This window comes from Pyxicephalus adspersus, chromosome 2 (genome assembly GCF_032062135.1).
Source record: "Pyxicephalus adspersus chromosome 2, UCB_Pads_2.0, whole genome shotgun sequence".
Lineage (NCBI taxonomy): Eukaryota > Metazoa > Chordata > Amphibia > Anura > Pyxicephalidae > Pyxicephalus > Pyxicephalus adspersus.
Window position 1 is genome coordinate 108789859 of NC_092859.1, and position 17176 is coordinate 108807034.

Genomic DNA, 17176 nt, shown 5'->3' on the forward strand with positions numbered 1-17176 from the left:
CTTCTTAATTTACAGATCAGTCAGTCCTTTTTAAAGTCGAATGAAATACACTGCAGCTCCCAAATTCTATTTGATAATCTTGTAATTGATTTTCGTGTAGATCTGGTGTGTATGACATAGACTGTTTGGTTTACACATTTTTGTAGAAGGCAAGTACCTTGATGCATGCTACTGATCTTATAATGCATCGTAACTAGGAAGAAATAGGCTATATTATTTTTAAAAATCAGCTTAACTGTTATGTGTAAACAAAATACTGCATGGCTATAACATTTTTTCTAATCAATAGTAATTAGTGATGCACACTTTTTTCTGTATCTCTAAGAGACACACCAATTACTAGAAAGGTTGAAAAAGTTAAATTTAACTGCATATATTAGCTTTTAGATATTTAGATCTAAAATATCTAAATCCCTCTAAAACTCAGACATGTTTAGCTGGGATTAGATAGATCCTAAGGCTACAATGGGGACAAGATTTAACAGTGGGCATGGTTGGGCATGAGATTGGTTGACCTATACATTTTGTATTTTTTCTATTTACTCGCAACAATTGGATTTTTCTGCCTAACTAGTAACATTTTCCCAAAGTTTCTACATCTGTTTAGAATGTGAATTTATTTTTTCTCTTAGTAATACAACATTTGAATTAGCTCTACGAGTACATTTTTCCAGATTCAATATTCATTGTCTATGTAATATTATTAAATATGGCAGATGGCATTTGCATTTTGATGCCTTTTACATTACAGAAAATAGTGTTGTTTGCAGTTATATCATGACTTATGTCCTTATGCACAATGCAATACACTTTCACTGCACCATTACATTCTTAATTAAGAAAACACTAACAATAAAATGATATGTATTTAATGGTGTTTAATTTTTGTTACCAGGGACATTAAATACAATACAAACAAAGAAAAGTGTGATTATGACAAGACTGCTCAGGTGCCCTAGGGTACATAATATACTTATTACTGTATAAAATATATATTGAGCCATCCAACTTTTTTACCATGTTTATAATTTAAGAGTGGAATGTTCTAATTTTATTTGATAAAAAAGCCAGAGTATCAATGCATGAAAAACATACAAAGCGTCTGCTAAACTATTTCAATCCAAATTAAAGAATGTTGGATACGGCATTAAGAAAGTTAAAAGAAAAACATGGACATGTGTTTTTATTTAATACACATCTGGTAAATGGTGCATGAAGGTCTGATAAGGTTCTTGTTACACAGATCACTATGCATTTCCAGTTTATGCACTGTGAACTAATAGACTCACATTCTGATATTGTTTAAATGAAAATCTGTAGAAAAACATGGCATCCAAAAGAAGGAAAAGGGGACTTTTTATGTTTTCCACTAAAATTATTGTAACTTTTTAAAAAAACGATTGGCCCAACATAGGAGAAATTTCCTACAGGTTAAGAATATAAGACAAGCCATTTTTCTATGTATTAAGGACATTTTTCTAGGTAGAAATATTTCTATTGCATCAGTCTGTGGGATTATTGCACGTGTATTTGGGAGTTATATTAATATGAATTTTAAACTATATCCCGTCACATGCTAATTAGTAACCATTCTCAATGTATGGGTAAATTACAATAATAACACAAGAGTACAAATATGAATATTATATAGGAACAAATATGAATAACCTTAAAGGAGTTAAGATTTTGCATGGTTTGAATGGTTTACGATTGTACATTTTCACCAATGTGTGCATGCAGGCCGGGTTTAAAAGTGTATTTCCCATCCTAATATTTTTCCTTCTGTCATTTTTTTTATAAATTACTTTTTAGCCTAGTTTATTGCATTTTATTTATTCTGAAAGGAGTACAGAAGGATCAGAGCTCATACTAAGTATATACTGTTATCTCAGTCTCTGTTGGGGAGAGATGCCATCACTTCCTGTCAAGATAGGAAGTACAAGGAAAATAGATAAAAATCTCCATCAATGCATAAATTACTCTTTATGCCTTTCATAAATGCTTCCCCTTTTCTTGTTTGAATATCACAGGGGCAGGAAGTAAAGGGAAAAATACACAAAAAATTGACATAGACAATCTCTACATATTGTGCCAATCATCTCTTTTTCCCATTATATGATTAGGTTATTAGGATCTTGTGTATTTTTAAAAAATATTTATTAATTCTTTTTTTTTGGTAAAACATAAAGGTGAGTGCTACTTTATTTGCAGGTCTGGTGGCATAAAACAGCTTAGCCAAAGGGCTCAATAAAGCTTTTTCAAAAAAGTCCAGCGAGGAAGCATGGCTTTCCATTTAACTGGCAGTAGCTAAGTACAGGCGTAAAAAAAGAAAAGCTTTGCCCAGGTGCACACACATGGGGTACAGTGTGCTCACATTTGCTAGTCCTTGGAAACTATGCCTATTTGCTTAAACATTATCTTTTTTTGAACCATAATAGGAAATGCATAGCAGTTTATCTAAAGTACACATAAAACTCTTACTTTGCCTAACTCTTTATAATTATACAGTCAGTAATAAGTATAATTTCAAGTAGCACTGAGCATTTTCTTTTTTTAGCATTAAAGCCTTCGGATAGCACAGTATGTAACAACATCTTTAGAGTAGAGCTACCTGCATAAAGAAATGTCAGGTAATTATGTAGTGCTGATTTTCACCAATTTATGGAAATGCCAGAAATGATTGATCCTGCATTACAATGCAAGGTAATTGTTAGTTTGCTATTTAATTCTAGCCTACATTGCAATGTATGGTTCTGACCAGCCAGTTGCAAAGGTTATTCTGCATCTTTTATAGATAACCATTTTTCTGCCTTCTTGTGTCTTTCAACTAACATGTTTTAATTTTCTATTTGTCAGGTAAGGAATAAATCTTCCAACAAAAAAATGAGTTTTCCTTCAACATTGCTAAAACAAGACTATGTTGCCAATTTACCGAGTTGTATGGCTTTTTTTTGCTAACTTTGTTTGCCAACTCATCTTATTGATGATGATGATGATGATTTTTTAATGCAAACATTTAGTTTGCATACCTAAATACTGCACACCTGTGATATCACTATTTTGACATTAACCATTGTAAGTTTTTCTATCTCATAAATAATGTTCTTCCGTGTCCATCTGAAATACTTTTATTTTCCATAATCCTTTAATGACATTTGAGGGAACCTCACAGGTAATGGCAGTCAGAAGATGATACCTGAACATACCTGCAGCAGAGTCAAGGATTCTGTTTTTAGAGTCAAATTCCCATCTATTCTCACAAAGCCGTGATATTTCTTGATCTTATTGGAGATTTCTGATATATCCTGCCCCCACATTTCTACATCACTATAACCTTCACCAACCCTACAAACTGAATAGGAAAGTGCAGTAGGCAGAATATTCCTGATAACACCGATTCGGAACTGTATTATGTCACTATTCGGACCAATAATTCTTAATGTGGTAGTTAAAGAACTTTATATAGTGGTCTCTTGGAGCATCTCATTATGCTGGCTTTTCATTCATTCTTTGGACCTTTATCTACTCCTTCTTAATGCATTACAATGGATTTAAAAAACAAACTTTAGATTTTAGAAAAGGGCCTACCAGACTGGACAAAATCTTAAAGTATTGTAAGCTCCAACATGATCATGGCTAACATAGTTAAATCTAACAGACATCTTTTAATGTTGCTGGGTCATATTTAACCATATATAATCATGCTAAGTAGATTGTTTTATTTATTTTTCATTTATCTAATATCAAGATTTTATTGCTTGATACCTAGTTAGCTAGTTTCTCCCAAAAAATACATTCTTTTTCATGCTTATGTTTGATTAGTTAAGGGAGATGAAATAAAAAGCCAACACTTCTAGATTACTACTTATATCACTTTAAATATATGTCTTTTGCAATTGTCAACTATTGACTATCTGAAAGCGGACAAGTGATACAATGCTAACCACCATATCCAATTTCCAGGTTCTGGACTGGGCATTTGGCACCTAATGTTACATTTTGAGAGATACTGGGACAATGAGGTATTCACCAAATTTAAAAGTATAAGGGTTGAGAAAGTGAATCGGCAATTAAAGGTTATTGAGTAAGAGTACTTATCATCCCACTGAAGCCTTTAAATGTATTATGCTTCATGCATGTAAATGTATTATTAGGAACAACATGTTTAAAGGCAAGAGTTTACAAGATCAATAGCTGAAGACTAATTGACTTTGTGTGCAGGTCAGAAGTTAAACATGCTTGTTCTTTCTGAGTCAGTAAAAAAGCTTGAGAATGAAAGCCTAGAAACCGCTAAATTTAAAAGCAAATTTAAAATGGTAGCTTACCAATTTCTATTTCACATGCCTATAACAATTCCTGTAAATGTTCTTAGTAAGAATATGACCTTTCTGCCATTTTCATAAATTCAGACCCCGTTCAGACTGTTTACATTAAAAGTGAGTACAATAGACACACTTCATTATTAATTCTAATTTTTTATTTTTTCAAAGTTCTGAACAACCCATAAATGTAAGCTTTAATTAGGCATAACATCCTTTAAAATGCTAATTTATAGTTAATGCATCATTTTAGACAAACAACGATTACATATTTCAGAAAATAGAAAAAGATAAGCAAGACTAATGTTTATGCTATGTAAGTTATTCATTAATGTTTAATTAATAATGGATATTAAATATGTTTTGCTGTTTGTTTCTGTCCACATACAGAACAACAAATATAAATTTTGATCAGATTTTAGTGAAATTAATATTTTTCTTCTTTGTTTCTTGGATGCAATTCATCCTACATTCCAATAAATTACTCAATGTGCCTGGAACTGATCCTCTCAAGGGAAAATAAAAAATATGTCCATATTGTTTTCATTTTATCTGTGTAATCCACAAATAAAAGGAGAAGTCTGTGGGGATTTGAAAGCTCTGTTCTTCATCTTTAAACTATTAGGTCAGTCCAATTAAAGGTATCACCATGAACAGTCAACATGATCTTCCATGTGAGGGATTGTGCTAAACAAACTCTAGAACAGACACTAAGGATCACAATCAATTTAGCTTGTACTGTTCTCTTGTGTAGTAATACTATGGTCAGGCCAGAACAATTTACATTAAATGAAATATGTTTAAAACAGGATTCCAAGAAATATATATTTTAGCATTGCAATATATTTTAGCATCACCAATAATAAAATTGTTGCTGCACGAAAAAGTAATTTCCATCAAGCCTCATCTCTTATGCCTAACATTGCCTCCAATCAAAAGCTTTTCACAATTTGCAGGAAAACTGCAATCAACTGTATACTTCGAGCATTGTTAGTAAATGCATTAACCATGAGCTCTCAAACGGAAAACCTTGACTGACCACAAACAATTCAAAAGCAAAAACATGCCTCTCTTCGTGTCCTTAAGATGTACTGATTATTTTTCAAAGTAACTCCTGTTTATTAAACACTTTTCAGGGATTTGTCAATTTTAAATTATATTTTATTCTACACTATATAAAATGTAGTGTGTTTATATTTGTAAGACAATCTGAAACATAGGGCTTGATTTTTTAAAGCTCTCCAAGGCTGCAGAAGATACACCTTCATCAGTGAAGCTGGGTGATCCAGCAATCCTGAAATGGATTTCTTCGAAGTAATTTTCTATTTGCTACCAAATGTTTTGAATAATGAAACAGATCCATTCCAGGTTTGCTGGATCACCCAGCTTCACTGATGAAAGTGTATCCCCTCCAGCCTTTGAGAGCTTTAATAAATCAGGCCTAAAATATTCAAGTTTAAGGCTATGTAAGGACTGGCGAAAAGGTTGGGGGGTGATTACTGCTTCCTCAGATAGAAGGCTACATATAACTTCACCCTACGGCAGCCCAAAATAGAATAAATAGGTGCGGCATTGAGTGGTTCAGAGGCACTCACTGCCACCCGCTGTCAAATGTGCAAACCCTGCTTCTTTAAAAACCAGCATCAAGGTGCGGACGGCCAAAGCAGTTTGTTCTTGCTGCAAGTCTAAACCTGCCCTTGAGCTAAACCTTTGGTACTTGGAGCTTTGATTTGGAAGCAAACTATTATTACAATGCTTGACAGAAGTTTCAGGTGTGCCTCTGGCATTGCAGATTGTAATAGACTAAATCATAAGAAGGCATAATTGCATTGTATTTATTACAATGTGCTATAGTGTACCACAGATATTATTGATGAGTGCCTAAGGCAAAAAGATCTCAGGAAGTTTAACAAACACAAACACTAATGGCTTATATTGAGGACATAAGTCACAATCAGGTAAGAGCTATGTCAACCTGAAGAAGTCCCTCCTCAGATTTTCACAGTCTAGGCAACTTTGCAACTTTGTTCTTTATAGTTCACTGCTTAAAAGGATGCACACACAGATTTTTTAATTACAGATAACTATACTTGCAATCTCAGTCTTGCTAATGGCTCCGAGACAGTTAACCTGTGCTACCGAATGAAGCTTAATTTAGTCATTGTATATATTTATTTATATATATATATATATATATATATATATATATATTTATATTGTGTAAATGCATCTGTCCAGCAAGAGCTGTATGTGTCAATACTGTGTCCCTCAGTCTGCATTCTTTCTTGAAGAAATGTTGGGCTAAAGGAACCAAGAATTTATAAGCTATCCTGGACAAGGGGTGGGTTCAAAACTGGATATTTTTTCATGGCTGTAGACAGTTTGACAGTGTAATCAATTTGTTTGTTTGCTGTAAGTGGTGGCGGCAAGCTGTTTCACAACTGCAGCTATGGCTGATATCACAAGATGTGGTGTTTTGAATTTTAGGACAAAATTGTATCCTGCAGGGGTAAAATGGCAAAGCTGGAAATACAAAGGTGTTTTGATCTTCTAGGTTTTTGTTTTTTCAGGCCAGAAGTGGATTTGTTGACAGTTCTGATAGAAACAGATAAGGATGGTCATTACTGAATGTACACAAAGAGCAGAAAATGCTATCCATTCTCCATTACACTGTGCTGTTTTACACAAACCACAGCTTGCCCCATTCATAAATGTTGGGTCACACGGCAGTATATACAGTAAAACACAGAGTTCTTGCTGCCTAATAGAGCAAAACAGATCTGGTGTGCTTTTTTCTTTTACCATTAGAAAGAATGGCTTCTGTGCAGCTATAGTAATGCCTTCTAAAGAGCCCCTTAGAGCAACCTAAATATATATATATATATATATATATATATATATATATATATATATATATATGCATATATATGCATACATATATATACCTAGATCCCATGAGTAATGGTCAAATCCAAGCAAAATGTAATTTATGAACTTAATATTGTCCAAAAAAGATAAAACAATAATTATTGTGTAAAACATTTATACATATATACTTTTTTTACCATATAAATGTAATATAAATGTATAAATTAAACAAAAATGACATACAGAAAATACATATACCATTAAAAACATGTATGTTGCCAACTATTGAGTGAGTATATGCATTCTCATGGCTCTTGTTGTAGTAAATTGTGTAATAATGTTAATATTTTTTTGTTTGGTTTATACAACGTAAATATTTTGTTTTTACACATTAGTGATTGTTTTGTCCAATTTCTGGGAAATTTTTTTTTTTTACTATATTTTTTTGACTGAGAGTATATATATATATATATATATATACACACAAAATAATAGAGTAACGTAAAAGAAGGGTAATACAGAGGATTATATAATATAGTACAATATTGGAGGAGTTTTTTTGTGGTTCAGAATGACCTACAAACCATGCAACTGATAAGAATGTAGCAGACAAAAGAGCCCAGGAGATCAGGTCACAAAGTTTCTGAAAAGATTGACAGGTATGTACTTTTTTGCACTTATCGAACATGTATATACATTTTCCAGACCAAGAGAGAGTAGATAGGAGTTACCTGTTAAGGTTTACACACACCTCAACTGACTTTTTGCTTTGTTTTTTCTTTTTTTCTTCATAGGCATAAGAGAAATCTGTTTACTAAATTCCTATTTTCTAAGTGGCTTTAAGAATATTACTACTGCTAAATTATTAAATTATTTTGCTAAATTATACTTTTAAACACCTTTCTCCTTGGACAAAAACCTTCATCTTATGGCTAGAATTTCTGATAGTAAAATCATTTATATTTATGTCTCCCATATAGCCCTCAAAGACATGAAATCAGAGAGCTAAAATCAAAGCCTGCAAATTTTAGAATGTTTTAAAAACAATGATTTAAACTATCCTGTGAAAACTGTATATGCTGCAAATACAGTAACAGTTGCAGTCATAGGTATTGCTTTTTTAAAAAAAAAAAAAACTTTAAAGAGCTACAATCTCTTTGCAAGCAAGTGAGTGAAGATAAATTGCTTTATTGTATCCATGTTACATTGTAATAGATAACTCACCAAGTCATGCTTCCCATAGAGACCCCCTTTGACTTTACAAATAAAAGTGATTACTTCTTTCCATCTTTGTGCAAAGTGCATGTGGGTAACTACATCGCTCAGGAAGCCATCATGAGTGACCCCTGGCATATCCCATCTGCTGTCTGTGACATACTGCTCCAATTAACTATTAAGGATAGGTTCTTTACAGACGGCACACTCACCTCGACTCAGTCCGTCAGGTCCCCGTAGGATTCTGCATTCTTCTATTTGACCAAATGGAGAAAACATCACCCTGATATCGTTCTCGTTACACTTCTTCGAAACCATGCCTATGAACAATTTTCTGTCTTCCACAGCTAGAAGATAAAAATAATGAATGAGCAAAGGCCATTTCATCTTTTTATTCCTGTGATCAATGCTTCATTACCACATCAAAACCAGCTGCGATCATGTGAGCCTAGCTTTGTGCTTTACACAGGTCCCAGGAAGGCAAATGCTTACTCTTTATTTCGCATTTATTTTCTTTCTTCCATTTTTATTTTTTTGCTGTGATGCTACTACAGCTCGCAGCATGATAAGAAGCTGATGTTCTTCCCAATACATTCATTTCAGACAGAGATAGAAAAGTTGCTTTATGAAAGGCTGGGACAAGCTGCATTTTAGTAAATAAAATCAAACAACATCTTTGATAAAATACCTTATAATTAGGCATGCTTTCACAAATTCATGCAAAAATTCAAATATATATATCAATGCAGACAGGGGAGGGCAGTATATGCCTTGCTGATTTGTTGCCATTAAACTATGGGTGGAGTTATATTTATGCACTTGTTTTGTTATTACATTTGAATGATAAGTATTGTAGGGTAAAAACATATTTATATGCAAATTCCTGATTTACCTCCACTTCTCCAGAGACACAGCAAATGTGAGTAGGAATCTTAGGTACTAGCTAAATAACATATGTTCAAAGTTTGTCAAACCTTTTTCAAACACATTTGTAACCCACAAGGCACTGCATGGCCTTTGAACTATGTACGCGGGTTTTAATGGCCAATAATAGTACAGCGAATCCAAAGTGATGTCAATTAGAAATCCTTGTACTATTAGCAAGGGGATTTGTTATTCAGCAAAGGTAGTGCAAATGGCAGGTTGTGCAAAACTAAAAATGGCTTTATATAACCAGATAACATGATTTATGGGGGATTTTCCTCTGCTATTTTCTAGGTCACTACAGTTTTTACCATGCTTATTGTTCCCTTGGCATATACAGATCAGTAATGGATTCAACAACTTGCACAGACACAGCCTGCTCCTCTCTGGACCTCTTTCCAACCAGTTTTTATCCCCTTTCTTGGCCATGCCCACCAATACAGAAAACTTTTTTTTCTTTTTTGATATGGTGAAGTGTATGTGGGTCTAAATAAAATTTTATTAATCTAAAAGTAGATTTATCCTAACAATTAGCGTAATTTGCTGTCCCTTTCCATTGCTGATTTTAAACACTTGGAAAAAGTCACATTTTGACTTGAGATATACTTTAGGTACAGATCTGCCAGATACCTTGATTTGCATAAAATGTTAGACTTCTAATTTACCTAACTTGAAGGAAAAAATGAAAGAAAAAAATAAGTTGGAGAGATCTTTTTTCATCTATGGGCAGCTTTTTTCAGAAACAGATGAAGCAGAAAGCAATACTTCACCTCAGCTGTGACCAGAGCCTTTACCTGTAGTTACTAAGATAAGTATACAGAGAATAAAATTATATAACCATGACAGTGTATACATTAATGCTTGCTCTGTGGTTTTCTACCTCAGAGACAGGCATTGTTACAGTTTGGGTTCTTCGTTTCATATCGAAATATTTTTCTGCGTATTGTTATCACTGTAGAAAAGCCCCTGGAAATGCTCATTGATTTAGCAAAGATTTACTGTTTTCTCCTATGACCAAAGGAAAAGCTTTTTCGTTTTAATTGCAGCCATTCTCTTTAGCAGTAGTGCCTGCTGGCAGCAGTAGCTATCATTCTGTCTTTGTTAGGATCCCAATTTAGCTAGAAGGAAGAACATCATGGATAATTGTGAATACTTTCATAGCAATCTCAGGAATGGAGTTACACATACTTTGAAACTTTAGACACATATCAAATACGACCTTATGATACACTCTATCTGGTACCATGGAACAAGCTTTGTTCCCAGAGTCACAGGAGGTTATAGCCGAGATATTAATAGCCACAATAATTGCAGCATTTTTCAAAACCAAAGTATACAGCTGAGGCATTTGTGCAGCCATTCTTAGGTAGAATTATGTGAGGAACATGAAAGTACAGCGCACAGCTACCTGCAGATAAAGCGGATGACGGGTTAAAGTGTTATTTTTTAAAAACAAATGCTAGCATTCATGTGTTACCATTCCCTGTCTACTGACACCATTTAAATGGTAAATTGTATAGTATTGTTTGATGTGTAATAGGTATTTGCTTAAATGTTAAAAATGACAGATATCACATAATTCAGACTCCAAATGTAAAAAGGAGCATTTAAGCAAACAGAAAAATGTTAGTTTACTTACATCTATACAATACAAGAAAAGTGTACTAAAAAAATATGCTAGCGTTGTTGACCTCCCCTAAAAATGCAGGTGCCCAGCTGTCATTCTGATCCAATGGATTCAGTCCTTTGAGTCACCTATCAAAATGAAATGATTTGTACTTACTTTGACTTATTCTGACTTGCTGCATGCTTTTCTAGGATAAGTTGCTAAAGCCAGAGGATTTAGGTATTAGCCAAGGAACTAGCAATTTCAGAGCGAGATCAGCAATGGCAACGTGTATGTTTCTCTCGGCACAGACCTTTAAATTGCTTCATAACATGATATTAGGCTCTTATGGACAACTTGAAATACACTGATTCCTATTTAAGTAATTGAGTAAAGAATAGTCTTAGATATTAGATTTTTCCTTTACTGATTGAAGGTGAGAAACTGAAAGCTATTAGAGACTGCACACATGCCACAGGAGATGGTCAAAGACTATGGGTAATCCACAAGTGATGTTTGGAAATTGCAGGAGATGGTTAGAGACTGCGAACATGCTAAAAGAGTTCTTGAAGGCTTAGGACATGCTTCCAATTCCATAGCTATTACTGCCTCTATACAATATACTTCCATTGCTTTCACATTTTGGCCTCTGTTCGCCCCCGTAAAGTTATTTGGTCCACATATGAGTTATTATTACTCAATGCAAGTTCAAAGAAAAAAATAATCATTTAAAGAGCAAATGAGTGCATATGAGTGCATAAAAAAATATGATATAATAGGAAAAAACAAGCCATTTAACTTTTGGAACAAAGTCTGAATATTATTCTCCTTTATTGGCTCAATAGGAGCCTATGTAATTAAAATAGGATAAAGAAAATACAGACTGCTGCTTGCTGGGGCCCCATGGGCTGCATAGTAAGTGCCAAAGGGCTGAAGGTTAGATCCCAGGCAGATGAAGTATGACTACTGCATACAAACCCAAGCTATTTTTGTGAGATATATATATGTGAACAGTATATTTAACTGCATGTTAATCATTTTTGTATTACATGCTTTAAATGGCAATGTGGACAAACAATGATTGAGGGGAGATCTGATTGCCAAACTATGGTTGAAGCCTACTGGTAAGGTTTTTGAGGTCATTCTATAAACAGGTACTAAATACTAAATACCTTCAATTATATATAATATAATATTAATATATATATATATATATATATATATTTTGGAAAATCGCTACGACTATCACAAATACTTTAGCATTTTAGATTACATTTCCAGTTTCAAAGATCAAAGAGATGACTATCCTTTGTACAAGCAAAGAGAACACCTCTGCTCTGCCCTCAGTTATTTGCCTTAAGAAGTAATAAAATGCAAAACGTTATTGGTTAAAGCACAATCCTTTTTTTCACCACAACATTTACACTTTTTCTTTATACTGACTTTTAAAATTAGGGAATTTAAGTTTTAGTATAGTATAACAGTTGTGGTAGTTAACCAGTGGATTTCTATTAGTGGTCTATAGAATAGGCCAAAATGAAGAACAGCTGGGGAAGTGCATTTTGTGGTCTGCGAGCTAGAAAAGGTTGGGGACCACTGCTGTAGAGAATGACTTTACAGTAAACAGGCATATGTATATGGTCACAGTAACATGGGTTCTAAAACCATTTTCTGCTGTAGGGCAGGATATTATTTTACTTTTTTCACAGCTCATCCAATACTAAGCCATCACAAGTAAAGAGCTTTATACTTTGAATATATACTACTGAATTGTGGGTTTTTCTTGGAGTTTCCTTTACCATCTGAGACTACAGAACTGAAGAACATTTTTAGTTTAGTTGTTAATAAATAATTTGAAATATAATTGTAGGAAATGCTAAAGTATAGAAAATGTAGAAATGTGGGAAAAACTAGTATACAATGCATGTTAGGTATAAACACCTTTTATCTTACCATTTTCTATCTGTATTTCCACTTGTTCTCTGCTGGCAATAGTTCCAGGAGCTCATTGTAGTAACTATTTACTACGTGCCCAAGAGCTTAGAGTATACAAGGCTGCTTGATTTCCTCCAGTAATTGCATCATTAGATTTCTGTCTAAAACTAAACTGTGGGATACAAATTCAGCACTTTAGCGTGCTTGTCATGGTGCTTGCACTGCATGAACTATCTATCTACACAGATGACAAATTACAATAGTGTTAATAGGATGGATCCAGTTTGTAGCCTGAAACTTCAGTACTTTTTCCTTTGTCGGAAACTCCTTTGAGGTTTAAACTGGCATCATTTTTCCTGGCTAATGGTCTGAATCAAATGAATTAACCAGAATTCTTTTTTCTTTACTTGCCAAACTTAAAAAAAAATCACATGATGTACAGGCTTAATGTGCAGTGAAATGTATTACATAATGTGAGTGGACTAAACATGAAGTGATTTCCTCGCATCATATCACATGTATCTATGAAAGCACTACTCAACTGCATCCTTAAGACTATTATCATGAACCTTGTAGAAGGATCTATCATTTGTTCCAAACACAGTCTTCAAGGATAATTTACTGAATCAAAAGAAGTATTAAAAAGGACATGTTATTAATTTTTACCCATGTCTTTACTTTTAGGTTACATTTACAATAATGATTTTTGATTGTATAAAAAATGGCAACTAAATTTAAGTTTATTAAACTAAAAGGTAGTTTAAATATAAATCCCACGTATGTGATTTCATTCCATGTTTAGACTGTTTCAGATTCACGGTCCTATAATGACAATGCTAAAATGGCTCAAAGATGTAATACTCTCACTTTCTATATTATTATTTAGGAATTATGGCCATCAAATTGCATAGCTTGAAAAAGAATCTGCTATGTTGTGTAATCTGCTGGCATCTGACATCTATTGCAATCAGATACACCTAGGCATGTTCCCACTTACCTCAATGAATTCACAACTCTTCTATGCTTTCCATACCATAGCAAAACTTAAATAAAACACTTAAGTGCCATGCTCTTGTAATGAGGTCAATGGGGGCACAGTCTTGAGAACGTAGGAGAAGAGAACAAATAGAACAAACTCTACAATATTTTCTATAATATTCATTTACTGAATATGTACAGATTAAGGGGACCTGCAGCTGCCATGTTTATATACAAAAGTATACAATCTCCTGAATCACTCCCAAAAGTTGCCTAAGAATCCTTACCATTTTCCCTGTTTATTGTGGGATAATCTGTGTAAAGGGGCTAGAAATACAAAAGAATGATTCTTTCTAATGCAAATGACTTCCATTTTAGTGTGTAAGAATGTTGCAATTAAATCCCAAATATTTTAAAATAAAGACTTTGGAGTTTGCTATGAATTTACTAAAATCTTTACCATACCTTAGTTATGTTGATATCTTTACTGTGCTCTCCTGATGAATTAATGGTGAAATAATGACAATATATTGTTTAAAGCAATCAACCTAAAAAAAGACTCCTAGGAATATGTTGTGCTCCACTGAATTGCACAAGAGTAGTTCCTTTACAATGTACTGTGTTTCCATCAGCAGGACACAAGATAGTGGTTTTCTGAATGAGATAGTAGCCCTAGTAGAATTGTATGACACATAGTTGATGCTCTCCTTTACTTATCCAATATGATTATTTTTCCTAAGGTGATCAAACATCATGCCTTGAAAAATGCTCCATATAAGAAGTACACATTGTGTCTTAAGTGCTATTCCTTTGATTGGTAATGATTTTGAATTGGTTGGAGATAAAACAGATGCTCTTGAGCTAGCAGTGGGTTGTTTTTCACTGTGGCTATAGTAGTTAGTAGGCTACCACAACTGAACATTGACAGCAAACTCTCAGCAGAAATTCATATATGTTTGGTAAAATAGTAGAAACGTTTGCATGTCCTTATACTAAACGAAAGCTAGTGATTTATGCACAGTTAAGGCTTGCTAAAATCATATTTTTATTTTGTTTTCTTTTTAAATTGTTTATAGTTGCCTGAATTTCCTTTTTATGATTTTATTCCTTCCATTCTCTAAATGGCATGCAAATTCAATTCATTGTTAATGAGCAGACTGTCAGAACTAGTTTTGAAGTACTGCTACGAAGTCAGAATTTTCCCCCGCGAGACTTTCCAGCACACATATTTATTTTTATTATTGTGCAAATTATTTTAGCAGAGTTGTTGTATTTCCAGTTTTTTTTGTTTGCTGAAAGACCTTTTCTTTATTCTCCATTAAAAAGGCCAACTCCCTCAGATGCCTAAAATAAATTTGCTATAACAAAATCAGTTAAATGAGTATAATATGTACTTGGTATAAAAAATCTAGCTTGTTCACGTTCACGTAGCATCCCACTAGAATGCATCTGCAAGTTTGTTTTAGACAGATCAAAAAACCCTAACCATCAACTCTTGTAACCTAGCATGATGTATGGAAGAATGTAAAAAGAACAAGTACAACTCTTTGAATGGTATGTGAATACCAAAAAATTTAAAATATTTCCTGGAACATTTTGGGCCAGATTTCTCCAATTTTGATTTCATTATGGCCGTATTCTGGTATGTTCTTTACCAGGCACTATTCCACCCTGGAGATTTGCAGTGATCAAGTAATATATGTTTAATTCCTTCATTTCACCTAATTTTATTTTCAAATATGTTTTTACAATATACGCTATATACCACAGCCATTTATTTTTAAGCTGTAGCATGTTACAAGAAAAAAAAGATGCAAGTCAATGTCATATTTTTTGGACTTCAATAGATTATTGCTTTTTGACTATTTGGGCACGGGCAGAATATTGCTCATAAAACCCACTGTGTTAAATGAATTTGTTGCTTTTTAATGCAGCTAGTTTATTTTACTCGTTTTTTTCCCCCCAAAATAAAGTTATTTTGTTTTACTGAATTAGAAACAGGAAATATGGAGAAATGTCAAGAGTTCTTGACTATATACTGTTTTGGTTCTGTGACTCAAAGACAACTTTCTCAAGGTAAAAATAAATATTGAAGTAATTTACAGGCACAGTGTCCACTGTAAAAAAATGTCTATTTATTTTGTTAACTTATCGATCATGATTCATGCACATCCTGAAAAGCACACAATGGGCCTGACTTATTAAAGCTCTCCAAGATACTTTCATCTGGGAACCTTGACTATTTGTTAGCAAATGTTTTCAATCCTGGACCAGATCCAAAACAGGTTTTCTGGATCACCCAGCGGAGTCATCACCCAGCTGTATCTTCTCCAGCCTTGAATAGCTTTAATAAACCCAGTGCATTAAACAACTTTACCAACAAGCCATTCCTGGATACTCCATCTTCACAAATCTTTTGAAAAGGAATGGTGGTTGGGCGGGAGTTTACAGTTCCTCCCTGTGTTTGCGTGGGTTTCTTCTGGCTACTCTGGTTTCCTCCCACATTCCAAAAACATGCAGTTAGATTATTTGCCGTCCCCATGAAATTGTCCTTAGACTGTGTTAATGGCATTTGACTGAGGTAGGGACATTAGATTGTGAGCCCCTTGTTGAGGGGCAGCTAGTGGCATGACTATGGACTTTGTAAAGCGCTGCGTAATATGTCGGCACTATATAAATTCTGTGTAATAATAATAATTAGAGGAGGCTAAGCTACACCCTATTTATTATGTATATAAAGGTGGGAGGTTTGAGTTGTGTGCTATTTGCAATGGAAATGATACATTTAATCACATTTTTTTAATTCAGGAGAATTCTTTCAGTTGTACATATTTTAGCACTCCTTTCTGTGATTTTAAATATTCAGCCATGGATCAAACATTGGCTGCATTAATTAGCAACTTTCCTACGTGTTAATGTGAACATATGGCATTTAATTACCAGCTGACAAATTTGTGAATTTTACTGATTAGTAAAGCTGAATTTGTTGTTCAGTTTTAGAGAGGATAGTTATGGTTTCATGAAAGATGTATTACCAATAAGAAAAAATAATATATATTTCTGACATATCATGAAAATGATTATGTAGGTGGTTATCCATAATCTACAAGGTTGAGTCGCTTTTTAACATTTTTTAAAGTAGAACTTTGACCTCCCATTAAAATTTGTGCTGCAACACTTAAGTATAGGTGCATCTGCAACTTACAGTTTTCTCTTAGTCCGTCTGCAAAGTCCCTCAATGCCTCAAAGTCCACCTAATTCAACCTCCTATTATAGTGTGGCAGTGCTCCTGAAAGTTACTATGCTCATGTAGGCTGTGCTGTATGCACTA

General features: G+C 33.7%; 1 protein-coding gene across 24 annotated transcripts in view; it reads right to left on the minus strand.

Annotated features, from left to right (window-relative positions):
- CELF2 (CUGBP Elav-like family member 2) overlaps positions 1 to 17176 on the minus strand; it is a 320093-nt gene that overhangs the window by 57465 nt on the left and 245452 nt on the right. For all 24 annotated transcript variants that reach the window (XM_072401811.1, XM_072401815.1, XM_072401817.1 and 21 more), the window contains exon 5: positions 8615 to 8749. In XM_072401811.1, the coding sequence (XP_072257912.1) occupies positions 8615 to 8749 (135 nt within the window). The remainder of the gene's footprint in view (positions 1 to 8614; positions 8750 to 17176) is intronic.